The sequence below is a fragment of the Glossina fuscipes genome, unplaced genomic scaffold (genome assembly GCF_014805625.2).
Source record: "Glossina fuscipes isolate IAEA_lab_2018 unplaced genomic scaffold, Yale_Gfus_2 28, whole genome shotgun sequence".
NCBI lineage: Eukaryota > Metazoa > Arthropoda > Insecta > Diptera > Glossinidae > Glossina > Glossina fuscipes.
The window spans coordinates 17,270,257-17,293,691 of NW_023998423.1; the positions used below are offsets into that span (position 1 = coordinate 17,270,257).

Below are 23,435 nucleotides of genomic sequence, written 5' to 3' on the forward strand. Positions count from 1 at the left end.
AAGTTCTTAACTCATACGAACAAACAACAACAAGAGCAAGGAAAAATATTCTAATATTTAAAAAAATGCGTTATAATTTGTCTAATTAAAAATATCTTTTATTATGATTTCATTAATTGCAGCTTGATCAACTTGATAAAAAGTAAGTGAATATTACAAATGAAAGCATAACCCTAGATACATATATAAAATCTTAAACCGTACAAACTGACACCTTGCATTTGAAAACATCTTTTACGAAAATGTCATTTAATGTCTTATTAATCTAATGCAATAATAATAAATAGAATAAAAAAAATCAATACAAAATACTTATAAGAAGAAATTAATACAAATCTATTAAAATTATTCGTCCAAAATATGTTGCCATAGCTTGATACGTTTAATATTAAATTGGTTATCAGTCTTAACAACAAACGATCCTGGTTCCGCACTAGTGAAGTGTTGATAGTCACATATTGTTTCCGGTTGACGATTAAATGTCTTGATATTACAAACCTCACAATTTGCCATATTCAAGGGTTTTCTATTGAAATAAAATTTCGAATATGATTTCCTGATTCAAGTTATTCGCGTCTCCATATGAAATAAGTTGCTTACCTATATTTAGCGAAATGCACAAAATTTCCGACCATTGTTTTTATAACTTCAGCATCGATAGAATTTTTATCAATATCAGGGAATAACAAAGGCGATCTAAACAGATAAATTAAATCATCACAGTGCACTACACCATAATTACGGCTGGTGTTAGCACCGTTGAAAATTGTCGCGTATGTATGCAAGCCTGAATAGTTGAATTTATATAAATATAAAGGATATTTTACGGTATCTACAGTTTCCACATAGGCTTTTATCGTTTCATACAAGGGATGATGGAAGCCACGTTCAGAAACTAACTAAATTTAATTCATAGTAATAAACAATTAGTCACAAATTATCAAATATCGTGTGCATAACATTATATACTAACATCGGTAAAACCTTGATTAGTTTTCTCATTCAGTTGAGTTTGCCCCTGAAAGTATTCATCAATAATTAATGACATTGTCTCGTCCAATTTGGAACGAGTGAAATGTTTGGGAAATTCCAAGAATGTCTCCATCAAAGATGTAAAATTTTTATTAAAAGAATTTTTTAAAGCCTTATTTTCCATAATGGGTACTGCTGCTATACCTCCTTCATTCGGTACACTGCCCAACAATACAGGTACAGGCTTATATTTACCCTTATTTAGTATAACCTTGGGATGTTGTGTTAGAAAAGCTTCCGGCCATTTGCTAGACTCAATAACTGGCCGATAGTTGACCATGTGATGAACATGCCAAAATTTTAGACCATCGCCCGCATTCAATAAAGTTGCCACACTAACGTTTCTTAACGCTTTAACCAATTTGGTCGTACTTAACTCATAAGCATTGCTAATATTGCAAAGCGAAGCAGTCTTTCGGGCTTGCTCGAGAGGATTATCGGTTATGGTGAAAGGCATATTGGCAGTGCCACTCATAGCTATAATAGCCTGAAATAGACCCTCAGATTGTTTGCTTAACATATGCATATGGGTTGATATGGCGCCAGCACTTTGTCCAAATAACGTTACCAAGTTTGGATTACCACCAAAATCAGCTATGTTTTTTTGTACCCATTTCAAAGCCAATAACTGATCTTTTAAACCAAAATTACCGGGCATATTGGCATCGTTAGTGGAAAGGAATCCTTTAAAATTGAATCTAGAAAAATGATTTCTAATCAATCAACGAACATTATTCGCTATCATACCTAACGCCCCCAATCTATAGCCGAAAGTTACTAATATAACTTCTTGACTATCCATAAAGTACTCAGGGCCAGTCACAAGAGCATTAGGCGAACCGCTAAACCAACCACCACCATATATGTAAACCATAACAGGCAATTTCTCGCTGGAGCGTTGCTAAAATAAAATTCGATCGTTTAATTATTTGAAGAAACATTTCATTTAAATGTTACAGTTGTATGTCATGTTTGTTGTCACGACTTTCACAAATCTTTAACTAAGCATTTTAAACTATGTTGAGGACTCATATTGTAGGTAAGGTGTATGTTAACTCCTTTAAGAACTCTAAAGAGTTTTGTATTAGGCTTCGAAGCCTTAACAAAGAAGGCACCAATACATTGACACTATAAAAACATACAAAGCAAGCATTGCCTCATCCCATCCATAAAACATAAAATATATAAAATTTCTAGGAGTAATATTCATAGGAGGTACGATAAACTTAACACACTGACTCACAAAAGGCTGTAGCTCCGCCCATAAATCTTTTAGACTGAAGATCAAGTTCAAAACTCTGCGACAAGCTTGCGCGGAAATGCTTAGACATGCTTACAATGAGACGATTACTAGCAATGTTTCTGTAGACTTGTCTGCGTTTCGTTTACTTTATTATATTCTTACCATCGGTCTATAAACATTCAGGTACAAGCAGTCTTCAGAACCAGTTATTATTGGTTCCGGTAGTAAATAATTCTTTTGTATACAATCATCTTTTGCAGCGGTAGCATTTAATATGCCCGTCCATGCAGGAAAGGTTTTTGGATTCTGAAAACCGAATAATTAACAATGAACGAAGATCTTAATAATCCTACTTACACTAAAACGTAATTCTCCCAAAGGCGGTAAAGCAAAGGGTATACCTAGAAATGCTTCAAATTTTTCCGTCTGATAGCCTTTCATATGCGTTCCAATCATGCAGCCGGCGTGAGCGGTACAAACTTTTGGTACTTGTCCCAGGCTTTCACATAATTCAGTAAGTAAGCACGAAACCCAAGGTATTAAAGTTGTAAGCATCAGTAAACCATGTAAACGGCTCATTATTGCTATTAATTATTAGCTTAAGGCGACGATAAATCTTTTTTAAATACAGGAAATTAAATATTGTAATATTATATATTAATTCTATATCTTCTTTCTATTTTTTTTTTATTTTGTAATCCGAGCAATTTTTATGGATAAGCGTGCACGAATAAATCATTTTTATTATAAAAAAAAAAAAGAAGCATTACTTAAATTTCTATTGGAAATTCCATTGGCATCAAGTTTGAATTACAATAATAATTTAAAATAATTTATTGCAATAAAATATTCATAATTTTAATTGTTATTATCTCCTTAAGTAATCGAAGTCAGTCCCTTACTAACAGAGGGAACTAATAGCAAAAAAACAAAAAAAAAAATAGAAAAACAACATTTAGGAGAATATCGTCTCATTTTTCTATCGAATTCTATCATGCTATAATCTCTGCAGGAGCCAACGGTGGACTTAGAATGGGGAAAGGGAAACTAGCGAACTTTCTAGATCTGCAAAATACGAACGATTTTATATTAGAAAATTTCAAAATTTCTTTTTTTAATTTCTTACATGCATTCTGCGATCAGCGCGCAAGGGGTAGCTGCTAATAAGATATTCTAGACTTTACTTCTACCGAACACCTTTCTGAAATAACAAACCTGTTCTAATACCTACTAATAAATTATTTGTGGCCTCTGCTTCTATCGAACGCATTTCTGAAATTTCAAAACTATAAAAAACCGTTCTGTATATTCCAGGACATCTCTGTTTATACTTATTTATGTACAATTTATTCATTCATATAATCGATCGCTGATATGCTGTCTATAAGAGCCTAAGATTAAATTAATAGGAACAAAGTCCTTTATTCCTATATTTTGTTCATGTTCAGCTATGTCAAGTTAATAAAAAATTATTTTTACAAAATTTATTGGTAAATTTATCGGGACTTGGTTAAAGCAATTCAATCACACATACATAAAAATATAATAAAAAACTGCATAGCGTTTTCTGCCATAAGCACCTTTAGACTTACTTAACCTTGATAACACCGATGCTATCAAGTCTTACCTTGGCGCGTGCGCGAAAAGTAACATAACTTAAATAATTAAAAAAAAAAAAAAACAAATTATGGCGATATTCTTTAACTCATTCGAAAGCGTGGTGAAAATGAGAAAACTGTCTGGGAAAACTTCATATATTTTACCACACGAGCAAGACGATAACACTTCGGAGGCTTGTAAAAAAATTTATGATAGCTAGGCCCAAGAAGCTTAATCGATACATTAACATACAAAAGATTGACATTAGAAAAGCGTCGCACTCTGGACAAGCAATCATTGATGAAGTCCATGCAATTCATCAAAATAAGTTAAAGAAGGCCGGCACATTTCATTTAATGACATTATTGTGAAACAAAGCAATAATTATAGCATAAAACTTTAGCATGCTGTTCGGTGGGGAAGAATTTGTGGGAAGGGTTTAACGTGGGTTTCTGCCTGAAAGGCTTAACTCCACGGTGGCCCAAGCCACTTTAAGCGTTCTACGCCCCCTGGCGAGTTAGACAATCCCCACAGAGTAGGGGCCTAAACAACACCAGAGTCCAGAACGGTTTATTGTGTATGGAACAATAAACCCCACTCTGGTCAGTGGTGAGGCCTAGCTGCACTCAACTGTTCCACTTTGGCTAGGAACTTGCCAACCACAACCACCACGAGTACTCCCCGAAGGGCCGCACACAAGCAGTCAGGACTCACAAATTGATCAACGATATTCGTTCAAAAAGGGTAAAAATTTCGCTCGCTTCCGCCATAAGGCTTCGACGGCGCCGTTGATCAATTACCACCATTACTCGCCGGCATTCGTGACATATGTTCAAAAGTAAAGTAAATAGGCAAAAGGGGAAAAAGCCTTACCGTCAAATCCCTTTTTTTAATTTTTGCATGTATTAATTCTCAGGAGAGTTTTTTAATTAATACGCCAAAGGGAAGGCCATCCGTCAATTCCTTTTTGTATAATTAACTCTCTCCTGAGAAAATTTTAATGCCAACGACTTTATGAACAAAGTCCATCATACACCCGCAGGCATACGTGGCTTTGTGAGGCGAGCCTCCTGACCCCCGTGTTTGTTTTGCAAAGCCTTTGGCATACTTTGGATAAGCAATCATAAAATTCATCAAAATAAGTTAAAGAAGGCCGGCACACTTCATTTAATGACATTATTGTGAAACAAAGCAATAATTATAGCATAAAACATTTGCATGCTGTTCGGTGAGGAAGGGTGAAACTTCATACTTGAATACCATAAAAATTATTAAAGAAAAATGTAAATTTGCGAATCGCAGATATGACGAACGGACATCCAGCCGAAAGGAAACGTATCGAAATCCAAATGATTACTCGACCACAATGCGCCGATGTATAATGTGCTTGAAGTTGCATAAAGGATGGGAAAGCCCGGATTGATGCTCATGGTGAAATAAATACAAAATAAATGGACTGCAAGGGCCAACAGGAAAAGCGTCGATAATTATCACAACAATGGCAGACAGTATTACTTTTCAATTATTCGGCAAGCATTGAAAGAACTTCGCTGGGAAAATTTTGGGGGTATCGAACGTTGCTTCGTCTAACTGTCGCACACGCGCAATGTAAAATGTTTATGCTGTGTAAGCATGTAAGGATTTGTCTTTTATAAGTTTAATAAATGCCATCGTCAGATATCTATTTTTCGTACTTTTCCCCATAAAAGAATTCCCATTAAGCGATTATAAGCGAGTAATAAGACCTCAACGGTTGAAGTTGACTTGCTATAAGGTTTTAACTTGCTTGATCTATTGAATTTGGACATTATTTAGCCTTAATATCGGCTCTACTGTGGGAACATAATTAAAATTACTGGTCGTCTTAGTGACCCATCGTTTCTTTCTACTTCAGTTTTTAGCTTTCTTTACTTCGGATCTCAAAGATTCTCAAAACATTGTCTTTCTCACGATATCTATTGTAAATGAATGCATAAAAACTTTTATCATCAAAACATATCATAAGTCATGTTAGTTTTTTCTACGTTCATTTCACGTTGGCACGTGTTTCAAATTGATCGTTAATTAAACATGAACTTAATAATTTCCGGACACAATGCTATTACTACGATTGATTTATTAATATAAGCGAATAATTTTCTTGCCAACAAATTTAATGACTTTCTAATACATATGTATATAATGTATACAGGAACATAGAAACATACAGTTGTGCTTTTATATCATTTTCTATAAAGTGGTTTTACAAGCTTTATAAATATTAAGGTTATATATGTATGCATATACATCTATATATAAATATATGTATGTATATAAATATGTTATATATATATATATATATACTAAAAGATGTCCTTTATTAAGTTTTATGGGCTTTGAAATTTCAAAAAAAAAAATCAATCAGTTTTAATCTGTTCGTCTTGCGGTAAGATATGTCACGAAAATGTTCCCATATGTTGAAGGAAAACTTTAGCAGAGAGAATCTTCATTAAGCTTGACTAAGGTAAAACATTGCACATGTATTGCTTCTTTTCTTTTTTTTTTTATGGAAACTCTCTGTGAGTGGGTATGATTTTTCAGAAAGGAACGCATCGAGAATCTTAATGAAATTTTGCCCATAGTGTTGACTAGTGATCAAACTAAAATATATTTGATTCAATTATAATTTATTTTATAAAGCAGTAGATTTTACCGAACATTATACTTTTTATCTATCAAAAATTCAAATTTGGTTTTTTTTTTTTAAATACTCCGCTCAATCGCAAGCTATACTTAACTACTATTGGAAACTATTAAGAGTTTTTTTTTTTGTTTTTGCTTTTATCACGATTTATTCTTCCAATATTTTATGTTTAGTAGGTAACTATTTAATGTGCAATGTTTATGAGAGACTATGCGGACTTTTACCATTTTGCGGTATTGAGAGTAATCTAGTTAAACGCCAATGTCAATGTGTTATTGAAATGATTTTATGCATGTTATATTCTCTTGGAGCTATACCCTAGATAATTATTATATAAACAGTATACAAGACATGATTTCTTTATTAAGTAACTCCTTAATTGAACGAGTTTCAAAGAAAAAAAAAAATATTCATGTAAGGTTATGTTAAGTATGTGCGAATGTATGCCGTGGTCGGAAGGACTTGAAAAGAATCCACCTTTCATTGTACCGTTCGATTCGAAGTCACTTGCTCAATCTATTTAAGCCTGTCTGTCTGTCAGTCTGTCCGTCCGGGGTCTGTCCATGTATTCTTGTGTTCAATCTTAAGGTCGCAATTTTTGAAATATTTTCATAATTTTGGTGCAATGACGCGCTTTGATACGAGGATGAACTCCTTGACAAAGATCCGGATCCATTCGCCTTTTCGACCGCTTCTCATATAATGCCTTATTTTTGAAAAATCGTTATATGCGAAAATCAACAATTTTTTAAATTATTCTTAACCGATTTAACTTTGTGTGTCCGTCTGTCCACCTCTGCTATTTTATCCTGCAGATCTTACAGATAATAATTTTCTTGTTTTGATGAAATTTAGTACCATGCCGCGTTTAGAGCCAAGCACAAACTCTATTGAAACGGATTCGGAAGCGGATCACTTTCTATATAACGCCTCATTTTGAAATGTCGTTATGGTCGCATTTAATTGGGACCCGTGTTCCACTATTGTGTTTTTACTTGTTTATAAATGAAATCTTGTCAATTCTCTGAACAATATTCGATTATATAACATATATAAACTCAGCGAAAATTTTTTCATATCCTTAAATAAAGCTTAATGGCCTATGCTAAGTGAGAAATTTGCAATCTTCAACCGAGAAACCTGATAGACTAAGGATATACAATATTATATCGCGATAGTCCTCACGCCTTCATTTTGTCTTTGAAAAATTATTAAAAAGAAATTTCTCTCTGCTTACTTTTTACTTCATAAGTAAGAAAGCCAAACATTTATAAAACTTTTCATCTTTTTTTTCCGTAAAAGTGTGAAAAAATTATTGTATTTGTGATGAAAACAATTAAGGGACACGTAAGGGATAGCAATGGTTGCTTCGAGCTAGTATTTTTGCTTGGTTTACTACGAAATCTCGAAAATCCCAAAAATTTTTATAAAATATTTGCTTTTTTTAATTGAACTTTATTTTTTAAACTGTTTTTATAAACTTTTAAAGTTTACACAGTTTTTTTTTATCTATCTAAACATTATATCTATATCGTTATATTATCCTCATTAGGGTCAATAAACTTTGTTATTTTTCTCATCTTGATAGAGCATTTACTTATTATCTTTTTAGATAGTTTGTAAATTAAATATGTATTTAAAAAAAAATAATAATAATAATAACAATAATTTTTTCAGTTTTTTTTTTTTTTTTAATTTTCCAAAGAATTTTGTTTTATTTTAAAAAAAATTTGATTAAAAAAATTCGATGATTTTTTCTTTTTTTTGTATAATGTGCGTTACGGGTTTTCTATAAAATTGGTTTATATCACAGTAAACTAAAAAAAAAACAAGCTCAACTTAAAGCTCGCAATAAAGTGAATACGTGCAAGTGAGCAAAAGTTAAATTTTTTGAAAAAATTGTTTTTAGTTATGTAGATGTAAATGTAATAAAATAATTCGTTTAGTTCCGAGATACGTCTTTTAAATATTTAAACTATTTTCCCGATCTATCAGAATTGATCTCTGAAATTGAATCAAAAATTTTCGAATTCATGGTCTCACGATGTTCATGCGAATACAACACTTTATGGATCCACTATGCACTACGTAAAAAAAAAAAAAAAAGGATTTTTTGTTCTTAAAACTAACACATTTTATACATTTTTTTTTTTTGTTTAAAGGCTTTTAAACCCCATTTATTTACCTTAATTTTGTTTAATTCTTTTAATGTAAATCCTTTTTGTATTTTTTTTTTTCTATAAAATTACACTTCTCCTTAAAAGGATATTTTATTTTATTAATTTTATTATTTTAATGTATAACAAAAGTTAACACTTGACAGTGAGCGTAACAAAAACGTCTGGCTAGTATTTAAAGAAAACGCTATGATTTTATTCTTAGATAATTTACAAACGTAGATACCTGTGTGTTCTTGCGGTGTAACACAAACAACATCCTCACGATTATCTGTGCGGGGCGAATATCTACTTAGCACACAAGCATGCATACATTCAAATATTTACCGGCAACGACTATTTGAATTTAAATAATAAATTTCTTTTAATCGTAAATCATTTTCGAAATGAATTCTGTTATAAGAATTTAGAAGAAGAAGAAAGTGGAAAATAGAAAAAAAAAAAAACAAAAAACTCTGGAACAAGTTATTTGCGTTTGGAAAGTAGTCCCCTCTCCTTGTTTCAAATTTTACAGCTCGTACCTTAGTTTTTATACCCTACACCATTTGTGGTACATAAATTTGTGCGCATGTACTTAGTATCCAGAAGGAATTAAGATAGATCCAACTTTTATTATAGCGATCGTCTCGGAACGTGAGTTTCAATCGATTCAAGCTCGTCTGTTCGTCTGTCCGTCTGACGTCTCGACATGTAAGCATTTGTTCAACTTACATGTCTCAATTTTTAAGATATTTTGATCAAATTTGGCACACTGGTGTGTCTGGACCTAATGTCCATGCCTATTGCAGATGGTTCGGATTGGTTCACGTTTTCAACCATTCTCGATATAATGTCTTCTTTCGAAAAGTCAATTCAATTATAATTTTTCGAATTGCTCGGCAAAAATCGCTGAGTAATAGTATTTCGGTGTGAAAAGTGGGATTCGTTTGGGGAAATTTTTTGGACCAAATCCCATATAATCTTTATGTGATAAAAAGGCCTAATTTCTAATAGGTTATGATAAATACAACTGCAAAGTAGTAAATTGACAAAGAAATTAACCTTACCGAAATAGGACCACATTCGTCTATTTTTTAGATACCACCATATATAAGGGTTCTCATGATATGTAAGCCCTTATACGCTAAAAAGGCGTAATTGTTAATGTTTTATGACGAAAATTATTTCACGATGGTAATTTGACATAAAAATTGAATGGACCAAATTTAACAAGATGAGTCTACTTCTTGAATCCCACTCCAGATAAAATTTCTCCACGACAGCAAGTCCTTTAGAAAAAGTTTTAATGTTATTAGCAAAGTAATAAATTTCGTAGTAGCAAAGTAACCAAAAAATTAACAATAGAGAATTAAAATCACCTAAGTCTATTTTTTAAACCATTACATAAATGGAAAGCAGGTCCTTATATGGAGTAAAATCATAATTTTCTATGACGGAAGCTGAAAAATAATCAAATTTTTGGGAAGGAAAGTAAAATTCGCTCAATTTGGATTACGTCATATGATGTTTTTGGCGTACTCCAATATTCGGAATGTCATGAAAAGTATCCTGTTGCGTATAATTGTACTGGATAAATTAGTGTAGGGTATTTAAAGTTCGGCCTTGCCCGACTACAATGCTCTTACTTGTTTATATTTAATTTTTAATTGACAACAAATGCACTAACTTTTCCCTTCACAAATTCTTTCATTATGCTTAATTCATGTAGTTTGTGGATGTGAAACACCCAGAAAACCTTGAAATAGACCCACTTTTTATTAGGCCGATCGATACAGAAAATGATTCTACATTAGTCTGTCCGCCTATTCGTCTTGCATATTTGCGCTCTACCTACAGATCGCAATTTTTTTTTTAAATTGATCAAATTTGCTAGGGTGACGTCTTTTGACCCAATGACGACTTCTATTAAAAAATGATTCAGATTGCTCTGTTTTTTCGACTGCTCTCCGTATAACGACTTGTTTTGAAAACGCATTGTATGAATGAATCATTATTAAACGAAATGGTGTATGGTATTTAATAGTAGCCTTCTATCGCCTTTTTACTTATATTTACTTTCATTGAGATTTTGCACTTGTAAAAATGCTATGCGTACGCAATTTCTAAACACGTGCGCCGGCAAAATCAGAAAATAAACAACATTGTAAAATTCAACAACAAGATCACGGCATAAACAAAAATTCCAAATGTGAGGAAAAAATTCAACCAATCAAAACGACTTCCATGGAATGTAAACAAAAGTTATGATCCCTATGAAAAGTACCTCTGGAACGTAAATAAACGTCTATGAAACGTAACTCCATGAAACCTACCTCTATGAAACATACCTCTACGAAATGCACCTCTATGAAATGCACTTCTATGGAACGTAAACAAAAATTGAGTTTGTTTGCTACAATGCAGGCGAGTTGTTTACTATAATTTATCTGAACATAAGAAACAACTTAATCTCATGGTGAACTTGCAAACCTATTACGCGTGCGATTTACACAAACGAGAAAGTATTATGACGTAATATAAATAATGCTTTTGTATTACGATAAGCATTCATATCGCACACATACATGTATTTATAAAACAGTTAACTCGGTAGACTTGTGTCGTGAATATAATTACTTGCATTATATAATTATCTGTTTCCTTTAGGAACATCAATATACAAGAGCATTAGAAGTCAGTACAGTATTCTAGTCTCTCTGCTTGAAAGTCCGCAAAATTAATGCGAATATGTCCGTCTTTGCTATATTTGTAACCACTTCAGCAACTCGCATTCCGGGCGACAACGCAAAGACGTCCCATACTACGAGGTTCTTTTTTTTGTCCCTGATTTGCCTGACTTGATATTCTTGTTTGAAAATAAAAGTAATATTCGAGTGTTTTATGGTGACTGTTACTTCAGAATATCAAAATTTACACAAAATCAAAAAACTATAACAAAAAGAAAAGAAACATCATTTGATGAACAAACATGTGACTTATGATAGGTCATAACGCCAGAATATACCGCTTGCGTTTTACCGTATTCTGAGGAACATCATACAAACGTCACTAGTCAGAAGATTTTTTGTCCTTCGCCTGTGATTTGCAAGACTTGACAACTTTGTGATATTGATTGTGACCTTTCCCTTGCAATATTTAAATTGACATAAAGTCAAAGAAATTGTGATAAGAATATGCATGGTTTCCTATTCTGGCCAATGACCCGTTACAACACCAGCATCCATAGTATCCATAAATATAGATTAGAAATCGATCGCATTGCAAATCTCATAAACGCGAAACGATCATGAAAATGTGCTTACACTCTGAATACTATCTAAGGTCCAAAAAGCAACCTGTGTAGTACAAGTTTAATCCTGACATAGGACAGGATCCAACAATAGGCGCAGCTGGTCCAAATTTTGTAGATTTCACTTTCGATCATTAAAACTTCGACTTTTCTTCTCTACAACGGAGAAACTTCTTATTAGGATAGGATCCAAAAAATAGACCGAGTTGGTGCCAGCTTGGTACATTTAATTTTTTTCATGTTAAATTACTGTTATCATACAATTTTCATCGGGCAGCATTGAAAATTTTACCGTTTTGTCGTATGAACTTCAGTTTTCGTTCAGTTCAAAAATTGCTCCAGCCGGTCCAAAGTTTCCATACAATTTAGAATGCCGAAATAATACTACTTAGCCTCCTTGGCCGAGAAATTTTGAAGATTATAATTTTGTTCCATATAAAGACTTTTCGGAATAGGGTGTTAAAGTAAGGCCATACGAGTCATTTTCAATAACGTTCGTCGTTGAGTCAAACCACGTCACTATATCTAATTTCAACGAAACATCTCAAAAGTTGTGAGCTGCAGTTTGAAATTTACATGGCCAGACCGATGGCCAGATTTAGATCAATTCAGATTATGATTCTGAATCGATCGATATAATAAAAGGTGGTCTGCGTGTTACTTACGAGCGCTCTAACTTAATATACGCTATACCACAAGTGGTGTGGGGTACAACACCATAAAATATCATAGTAGTCTTCTGCTAATGCTAGCCATAAATGATTAAAATTATATATGATTACCTTGTACAACCTAGCTTTTCGCGATAATGTTCATAGGAAAAAGAAGGTAAAGCGTGAACAAATCCAAAACAAATATTTACTAAAGTTAATTTTTAATAAATTCTTTCAAAAAACTTGTGATTCTTATTATATTTTTTCATAAAATAATAAAAATTAAGTTTCACTGCCAGGCAAACGTTTACTTTTCATGGGAGATGCGATACAACACATAGATCCACATCTTTCATACTCATTAAAATAAATTTGTATATTAAATTGCTGATCTGGATCAGACCAGTCAGACCAATACTTGCGTATGCCTTTGGTGTGTAGATGTTACGTAAATTCAAATAAATCTGTTCAAAAGCAATTCTTGCTGTTTGCCCTTAGAGATTTGAGAAGGAACCCGGTTGCCTACTTGCCTCCTTAGGGAAATAGATTGCTTCTGTTAGTCTTACCATCATTTGAGAAACGTAGATTTATTTGTTCATGGTGTTTCCTTTTTAAGTCAGTTAATCAAGTATACTATCAATTCACATTACTTGGCGAGGTATACTCTAATGTTCCGAATCGCTTCTCACTCGCTAGTCAATGAAAATATCGTTACGCACTTTTCAATCCGTTCAAAGTCGTCGAATGACATTTATCATTTAATCCCAAGATCGGTTTCTTTGAATTCCTTATCCTTAATACGTCCGATTTGCCTATGTCGTATTTAAACTACCGACTTGTAATGTTAACATTTTACTACGATTCGAAATTAGTTGCATTTGTTTACTACTATCCGGTTGCCAAGCTTTGGTGTGTTTGCAATTGCTTAGGGATTCACTTACAACTCGGATTTGTGCCGATGTGCCTCCGTGCTAAATGCGTGCATTCTTTTGTTCTTCACTCTCTTATTTATTTATACATGAATTTTCTTTTTCTTTCTTTTCTTTTAACATTTTCTTAATTTTTTTTTTACTTCTCTTCATACCCTACCCGTGTGGTACAGGGTACATTAAGTTAGTGCATTGATTATAAGATGCGTTGACTTAAGATAGATCCAACTTTTATTATACCGATCGTTTTATTCAGAATCATTTTCTAAGCCTGTCTTTCCATCTGTCCGTCTGGTGATGTCCATCTAAATTTCTGTTCAAGCTAAAGGTCGCAATTTTTGAGTTATTTAAATCGAGTTTAATACACAGACGGATCGGTCCACTTTTTCCACCACTCACCATATAACGCCCTCTTCTAAAAAGTCGTTATATGGAAAAAATAAATTGCAATTTTCAAAATTTCTCGGCAGGTAAGTAAGTAGTGGTATTTCGGCATTCTAAATTCGTATGAAAACTTTGGGCTGGCTGTGGCAATTTTTGAAACCCTTCCTTATAACGAAAAATGAAGTTCACACGAAAAAAACGTATAATTTTCGATGTTTCACGATGAAAATTATATCACAACAGTAATTTAACATAAAACAATTAACTGTGCAAAATTTGGACTATCTCGGCCTATTTTTTGGGTTCTACCCTAATAACGATTTTCACGAAAATCCATCCTTTTTTTGAACAGAAAAGCCTAAGTTTTAAAATGTGATGGTGAAAGTTCACCCGTATATATTATAACAATTTCACCCAAAAGTGAAAGCTACAAAATTTGGACCATTTACGCCTATTTTTGGATCCTGCCCTATGTCAGGATTAAACTTGTAATACGTTAAGTTGCTTTTTGGGCCCGCTTCCACATACATAAAAAAATATGTCTTTATATAGAAACAAGATACAATTTTTGTGTTCTATAATAAAAATAAGAATTGTGGTCTGGCTTGCCCGATTATAAAGTTTTTTTTTTTTTTTATATATTGCATTAGTTTTGATTAGTAATTAGCATAAGATTTACTTCTAAGAGTTAATTGAATTCGACTGTTAATTTATTTTAGCTCAATTTCATATGTAAATAAATAATTAAATAAAGCATATACATTCGATTCTTTTTTACTCGATTTTGAAATAACTTGGTTCACCAGAGAAGAACAACAACTACGCGTTTTTACACTGAAGTTTTCTTTAATTCTAATTTTGACAATGTCTAACAATTATGGGCATACCATGATCAGAAGTTGGTCGATGTACGCCCATACGTTTATTAGTTTACTACTTTTTATCTTTATCTCGTTACACTTCGACTTGAATGCAGCATTTCAATATTCGACATTTCTTCTGTGTTAGAGTAGAGCAGCGAAGGATAGTTAAGAAATTGATTTTTATTCTTAATTCAATTTTAAATGTTTGTATGTCGCATTTATAGATTGAGTTTTCACTGGACATTAATTTAAATTTTATTTTTATTTTTTTTTGTGTATTAAAAAGGAATTATGTAATAGGGATTTCATTATTATACTTTTTTTGCACGATTTTTTTGCAGTTGTGAAACATAACTCCAATTTTACTATATGCCTCCATTATTTTTTTACACGATCTTTTTTGCACGGTTTTCAAAAGAAGATATCTACCGTGCAAAAAAAAGTGTATATCTCCCTTTGCTCTTAACATCATCCTTTTCAACGTTTTAAGCAACTTTTACGACAATTCATTACAAACGCAGAATTTACGGAAAATTCCTTTAACTGATAGTTTTTAGTAACATGGAAAAAAAGAAAATGCAAAAAAAAAGGAAAATGCGTCCTTTCGTTATTAAATTAAATAGGGCCATGAATAATCAATTGAATATTTTTATTATAATCATGAGTTGCTAAGATTGTTGGTTTTTGTTTACGATCTATGGTATTTCGCTATTTGAATTACTATTTTCTTTTCCCTTATGTTGAACGTATCGTGTATGCCGTTTTTAGTTTTGCTCATTTAAAATGTATTTTAATAACATTGACATGAGAACTTTAAAAAACATGTGCAATATTTTAACTTGAATTTTTACCAGATAACTCTATTTTTAGCTAACTATAAAAAACGTTCTTCATCTTTATCAGTTCGTTAAATATTTGCCTATTGCTTTAAGAAATGGTATCGAACTTGAGTGAGGACAGGTGAAATCAGCTGATTTTTATTCTCAATGCTGAAAGTTGATATATGTTAATTTTCACGTCCTCCATGTAACATCTGAACAATTATTTAACAAATAGAACAATAATTAAAATTGTATCAATGAAGGGTTGAATTACTTAAATTTTTTGGAAAACCTTTTAATTTATCATCCATTGTTGAATTTTATAAAATTTCAACACAGAAATGTATTGTCGGCTAAAAAAATATTGAAATGATATCAAGGTTGTTTTGTCCCTCTCACTAACTGAGAGAAATGCAACAATACCTATTAGGTCGAATATTTACTACAATTTGCGATTAAAATGAAAAACAAGGGAAGTATAAAAGACTATGGCGCACTATTAAATACCTTACATCACCATACAGTTACCTATATAAAGACTTCTTAATCTAATAAGCCTTTTTGTAGGAAGTGGTCGATAAAGTGATCCGATCCGAAGCATGTTCAATAGCTTTCGTCGCTGGAGGAAAACATGAACACAAGAAAACAAGGCAGATAGACGATCAGACAAATTTAAACCTATTCAGAATGTGAGTCTGAGTAGGCGAGTCTACCTCAGGTCCTTCTGGGTGTTGCATAAACCGGGCGCAAGTATAATATACCTCTCCAGCATAGATTGTGTAGAACAGAACAGACAAGCACACGGACAGACAAACGTAGATCGGTTCAGAGTATGACTCTGAGTAGGTGAGTCTACCTCAGCTCCTTCTGAATGTTGCATAAATCCGCGCAAACCTAATATGCACCTGCAAAAGGGAAACGAAAATAGTTGTCTTAATTTTTATGCTTTAACCCTTAAGCGCATGAATTTTTATTTTTAAGAAAAACAAATTGAAATCAACGAGAAAAATAAAAAAAAACTCCTATGCCTTTTTCGTTAACTTTCAAAAAAGCACATTGATGCATTTTTTATTTACATCATCATGCAAAGTCGTTCCTCAAGTTCTAGAAATTTACCCCATACTTCAAACATAAATCTTATTGTAATGCAGGTACATTACATTAGCTACATGATCATTGCGTGGTATCCTTATATAGTGGAATTTTACACCTCAAGCTGTTCAAAAATATAGGCCAGTAACTCACCTCGTCTTTTCGTACATCCATAGACGGCGAAAAATGAAATGACCCTCTAGGTTTTTGCGCCTGCTAGGTTTTTCCACACTGCAAATAGCATAAGCCAAACCATTACGAAATTGTTCAAGATTTTGTAGCTCTTTCTTTGGCACGCCCTTTGCAATGGAGTTTTTTCACAAAGCAAGGTCCGATAGATGACAAAATAAGCAGAGGTAGTTTTGGCGGCTCTGCCTCTTATATCATAGCGACCTGAGCGGCTATCCATTAAATCCATTCCCTCCTTGTGCATATCAAATTCTTGCATTATTTTTGCACAAAAAATATCAATTTTTAGTCGCTTATCATATCGATAGATAGTTTCTACGATAAGTGAACAACCAAGTAACAATTTTGGTGTCTTTCCATACCGTCGCTACAAAGGCAACTACTATCAAGGTAAGAAATTTTCTCTTCATAACTTTCCTTAGAAATCGTCATCTTCATGGGATCCTTCTTATCCGCGAGTTACAATTAGGCATTCTATTCTGCTGTCCAATTCCGATACAATGGGACCCCTTTTTCGACAAATAAAAATTATCAAAGAGCACTACGTAATTTCTCATTCTTGGTGTCACTCTGACATTATTATTGAATCCAAAATCTGGCCCATGTGCTAATCTATTTCTTTTGTCTTCTTGCGCGGAATACATCTCGAATACATAAAACAATGAGCTTGTAGCCGTACTTGTGGGGTTTATTTGACAAATACTGTTTCAGAAAGTGATCTATTTTTGCTAAAGATATTAGGAAGTCTATTATTGGTCTGATTTAATGTAAGATTGCTTTAAATGATCTCTCCGAAGATGTTCTTCATAATATACTTAAAAAGTCGATTCGTAATTAGCTAGTGTGCAAATTATTCAGCCACATTGTAATTATGTAATAATTGAAACAACATTTAGAGAAGCAATTTAAAAATGATTACAAAAATAACTACAAAGAGATTAATGATCAATAGGACTGATTTTGCATATTGATGTGTATTTCTATGACACCAAAAAAACTGCGTTTTTCTTACATAAATTTATCAGTGCATATAAAGACATACCGTTATCGAGCGAACTCGATATGGAATTTGCGATTTGAGTGAATGGTTCTCGTTAACGATTGCTCGTTATTTGAGATTGTGGTACTCGATAGCATATGGGTATTTGCTCGATATCAAATGCAAAATGTCATATTTTAGTTCGAAAACCAACTAACCATCGAAGTTTAAGTAAGATATCGATATGAAATCACATATTTAACCAAACTTAAAAAAGTTGCTTAATCTGGGAAACTACAAAAATAACAAAATCAAATAATCAAACTTTGAAAAGCGATAAATAAATTTGGAATTAAGGAACAAATTTGTATAAAATGCAAAAAGTGGAAATGTAGGGTTACTGGAGAAAAGCAAGTACTTTGGAAAAGTGATCTTCAATACGTGTTTGTCTTCGTTGGATTTTTTTTTTTTTGTTATACACGCACCCCCCGATACGAAAGCAATCGCGCATCGTCAACCTGAAATACAATCGTATCGTTTTTGTCTTTCATATCGCACGACAGTTCGACAACGAGAATCATAAACCGGCGCCAGTTTCCAGAATATGCGATCTAATGAATTTTATAAATGGAAAAAAACTTTTTCTAAAGCGCAACACCGTCTATTACTTCCTTACAGTATTATGTATAGTAAATGATTTATTTCCAATTACGTATAATCTCTACTCATGACACGTGTAATTAATAAATGAATTTTATTGTAATGTATTAAAATTAAAAGTTATTCAATATGTCGTTATTAATTAATTAAAAATATTTAACATTTAAGTTAATTCACACCGACTAATAGTGAGAAGAATAATAGCTTTGATAAAAAACCTTAGCTTAATCAATATTTTGAATACCCTTCCGCATCATTCGTCCCCAGAACGAATTAAAGACAAATATTATATAGCAAGACATAAGTCAGACATGATTCAAAACTAGTCATAAACTTCACTTACAGCAGACTTTGTAGAGACGAAATAGAGTATGAAATATATTGACGTTTATGGATGTAGTTCGACTTACAATGCACCAAAATTGTGGAATTTAAAAATCTTAGATATATGTGGGATATAAAATTCCGATACGATTTAATTATATATATTCATCGTTTTGTTGTTGCTATGATTCTTGTAGTCCCATGCATTTCCGAAATAATTAAACATTAATAATTATTAACTTATGCCCTTTTATTATGAAAAAGATATTATATAATATTAACCTTGTTTCTTTTTATACCTCAGGGGATCTCGACCTCAATGATTGTGAGTCCTAATAGCAAGTGTAGCAGAGTTTACAACAAAGACGGCAGCCTTAGCTAGCTACTTGCGCTTTAAAATTTTAATCCTAGAATTTATTTCTCTGAGTCAATTAATAATAACAATAATGAAAATACTTTTTTTTTATTTTAATTTGATCAATCACTTAGGCAATGTTCGCTCTACCCATCAGAAGGAAGTCAGGCAAGAAATAGTCGTAGTCTAGTGGTTGCTTGCCACCGCTAAGCCTTTATTGACTGAGCAATCGCACAACTGTGATCAAAACGCACCGAGATTTGAGACCCTAGAGCACTGTCTTCGTAATTGCGACTATTATCTACTCAACTAGGCGACAGCTGTTGCACTATCATCAATACTAAAGTAATGAAGTCGAGATAAACAATCAGAGCCATCTGCAAATTCAAAGTGAAAACGATACCAATCATTTGCACATCCTATATCTTTCCTTGAAGCCACAACCTACTTATGCTTTTTGCGTACAAAACAAGTGAAAGCACTATAGTGGGCCATGATCCATCATAAAATACCCTACACCATTCATAGACGTACTCATGTAACGACTTTTCAAGTTAAGGCACTATATGGGCAGGGATCGAAAAAGTCATCCGATTCGAATCATTTTCGAAAGCTTTTGTTCTTGGGCCAAAACACGTCGGTACGCCAAATTTCAACAGATTATCTTAGTTATTGCCACCTGTAGGTTGAAAGGAAATATATTTCGATACCTCAACTCGATGGCCTCAACTCAAGGCCAAAGGGAGAGAGATTAGTTTAGTTCGATTCAAAAAATGAAGACAGGAAAACAATAAGCACAGACAAGCTTAGATCGATACAGATTCACTTTGTTTTTTACTTTCAGAAAACAATTCTAAATCGATTGTTATACTAAAATAAAGTGGGTCCATGCCTAGTTCTTGGATGTTGGGATGACAATCCCACAAGACTTAATCTAACCTTACATCAGATATGGTGTACGGTGTAGAAATCCCCAGCTATTGACGAACAACATTTTATTTATGACAAAAAGAATCGTCTGAATACTTTTGTTCGTAACTGTAGCGCTTTCTCTATAATTATGAACAAACGTAACGTAGAACAAATTTAAATTTGAAATCTTGTCTCGCAATCGCTTATACAAAAACAAAAAAAAAATGGTTAACTATTTATTATCCTCTCTTCTCGTTCATTATTACGTTTCGCGTATTGTTTACAATTCATATGCAAAAAAATATGTTTACAATCAGTCTACACGTGTAGACAGACATAGCTACGTTTATTCTCAATGACTTTCATATATTTGTAAATAGCGATTATTTACCGCAATAAATCAAATATGATAATGAAAATTTTTCTATTAAGCAACGCAATCGTAAACTTTCACTTTTCTCTCTCACAACTATGTATGAGTGTAAGTTTACTCCAATACTATTCTATACATGTGGTTAGTAATCGAATACTAGCTCAATACAATGTATAGGTTAACACACTTAGTAGGGCATTATATCATAGTTTGTTAAAATATTAAATTAATTAAATAATAATTTTTGTGATGAGAAAATTAAACTAATTACAAAGTATAATATATTTTATAATTATTTAAGATAGATATCATGTTTCTTGACACCTGCTACGAGAGGATAGAGATATACTAAGTAAGTCATGGGATTTGGAAGACATAAAATATTATATCTTAAATGTAAAAGAATCACCTCAGTGTTATCCATAAAGAAAGACAAAAAACAAAGGGAAAGACTAAATTTCTATACTCTATAATATTGGGTGGGCGTGGCTGAGTTTTTCTATTCTTTTAGTTTATGAATATTTTGCGGTCTTGTGATTTATGAGCAACGAACAAAGTAAAGCAAAGGTGTTGTGAATTTTTGTTACATAGGCGTGTGGGCATTGCGGATATGTGAGACCGATTTAGGTCATTTTCAATATCTTCATTTCTATGCAGGATAGAATGTTTACGACACATACTACACAGTCAGATGGCACAGGGTAGACGAACAGATAAACGGACAAACAGACGGACACCCTTAGATGCATTTCAAGTTCGACCTTAATAAAGAATGTGTGTAACTTATAGTTAGGTTTGTGTGTGTAGCTTGCTTTTGAGCGTAGTAAAGATTTTGACGAAAAAATAAAATTTTGATATAGAGTAGTATTGGATGGGCATGTCCAATTTTTCCCATTTTTCTACAGGTGTTGAAGCATTGACCGTAGAATACACGTTCATATTTTCATAGTAACGAGCAAACAATCACACTTTTTCTTATTGGAAAACGGAGGTGTTGTCTGTTTACATGGTGCTTTACGTGTGTCCCTTGCCCCACTTGATCCATTTTTTAAATCAATCTGCTTGCAATAACTTCAAATGAAGCCGCTTTGTTTTGTTTTTGTAGCCAGGATAATATTGACAACAACAACAAACATTGCACTGGCGGACAGATGGACAAAAAGAGATCAATTTAAAGCTTGATAATGATCAAAAATATATATATATATGTATACTCTATGGGATCTCTGCACGTGCGTTCCTACGTCCATTTACGATATTAATTTTTATTTACGCAAGTATTGCGATGAAAACGTGAAACTTGTTACTTACATTCGTGGATGAAACTCCGCAAAACAAGCCAGGATATGATCGAGGCCAGGCTCGATCGCGATCTTAAATCATTCACTTATTAAAGCAATTAAGAACTTCAGATTATGATAAGGAATTCAGCCAATCGGACCTTTTAGGACAACTTCACTTAACAATTATTTGATATGATGATCAGTATTCAAAACTTGTATCAAGTCGTATATAACTTTCTGAATTATTTATTAGGTTTCCTTTCGATTAATTTGTTTATTAGCACACTTGAGAATGAACTGAAACTTTTCGCACATTTCTTCGGTCTTTTATAAGATTTTTCATTTTTCATTTCCGATGAGACCATTAAGTAAATGATAATACCACCAACTGCGTACATTGACTAAGAAGAGTAAGTAAAACAATTTTTCAATTGTTTTGTTAATTATGAAAATAATAATTAAAATTTTGTCGAACTTCCAGTTATTCATGGCATACCTTTTCATACATTCGCGTTTACCTTCTGTTATCAAATGTCTGAATTTTTCAGAAGAGTTAAGTATTCTATCAAAATTTTAGTGATGGTGTTTAGCGTACATACTTGTTTTTGATGATTTGATGAACCCCTTTCAAAGGGATATAAATAAAAATATTCAAAGGCACAAGTAAAAAATCCAATCTAACACATCCATCCAATCATTTGTTAAATGATTTTTATATGATAATATATAGCGATCCTAACATTATCCAATTGCTTCTTAAATATGGATTAATATTGCAACGAAAGCGGGGTCAGTAAACGGTTCTCATTACAGCTGACGTGACGAAACTCAAAAACGATAAAATTATTCTTTGATTTGGTTTCACTTTATTTATTTATTTATTAAATAAATCCCGCTGCAGAACAACACAGTCATTAGTCATTAAAATGTAAGCGAGAAAATAGCTTAGTTGTAGTAAAGAAAAAAATAAGATCAACTTATAATTGATTTGGTTTAATATAAATATAAGCAAAATTCATAAGCTATAGAGTGCCGTTAACTCACTACTTGTGAAAAGGTACAGCTTTCAACTCAATATTGAAAGCTACTTTCAAGCTAGCTCGATAACGGGAACCGTAAACCGATTCCGTGTTATTTAAAAACATATAAAGGGAACAACCTTGCCACGACGGAATACATATAAACGTTAAGGTCTTCACGATTTCAACATTTAATACCCACTCATTAGCTCTCAAAAAACAAGCAACACATGATTTTAAGGTCGTGTAAATGAATCAATAGAACATTTACTCTTAACCTTTCTAAAAATAGGCAAAGGGAAGCTAACGAAGGTAAAATCAAGTGCGAGTTGAAAATGGTGTAATCTGAGACTGGGAGACTTGAAAGCGGTTTATATGTGGTGCCGCACAACGCAATAAATAAAAAGCGGGACTAGCATACGCATCACGATCAATTTGTAACATTAGCTTAAGGCATAAAACTTACCGAGCGCATAAAACTCTCTAGCCATCCTTCCCAATTTCCTTTTCCCTGACTAGCGCCGCATTAATACAGCTATAAGGAGTATGCTCTGTGTTGCTGGTCATAAAAAAAAA

At 32.8% G+C, this 23,435-nt stretch overlaps 1 protein-coding gene across 2 annotated transcripts; it reads right to left on the bottom strand.

The window, feature by feature from the left end:
• Positions 1–281: 281 nt before the first annotated feature.
• LOC119636606 (esterase E4-like) lies at positions 282–21,885 on the bottom strand. Of its 2 annotated transcripts, none has more exons than XM_038032078.1 (7): positions 21,869–21,885; positions 2,633–2,891; positions 2,438–2,581; positions 1,780–1,933; positions 974–1,716; positions 601–899; positions 282–526 (listed from the first exon to the last, which is right to left on the bottom strand). In XM_038032078.1, exons 2-7 carry the CDS (start codon positions 2,852–2,854, stop codon positions 346–348), a joined length of 1,743 nt encoding a protein of 580 aa, XP_037888006.1. In that variant the 5' UTR covers positions 2,855–2,891; positions 21,869–21,885; the 3' UTR covers positions 282–345. The 2 variants fall into 2 exon arrangements, with proteins under 2 accessions (XP_037888006.1, XP_037888005.1); XM_038032077.1 differs by lacking the exon at positions 21,869–21,885 and adding an exon at positions 8,743–8,785.
• Between the last annotated feature and the right edge of the window lie 1,550 nt (positions 21,886–23,435).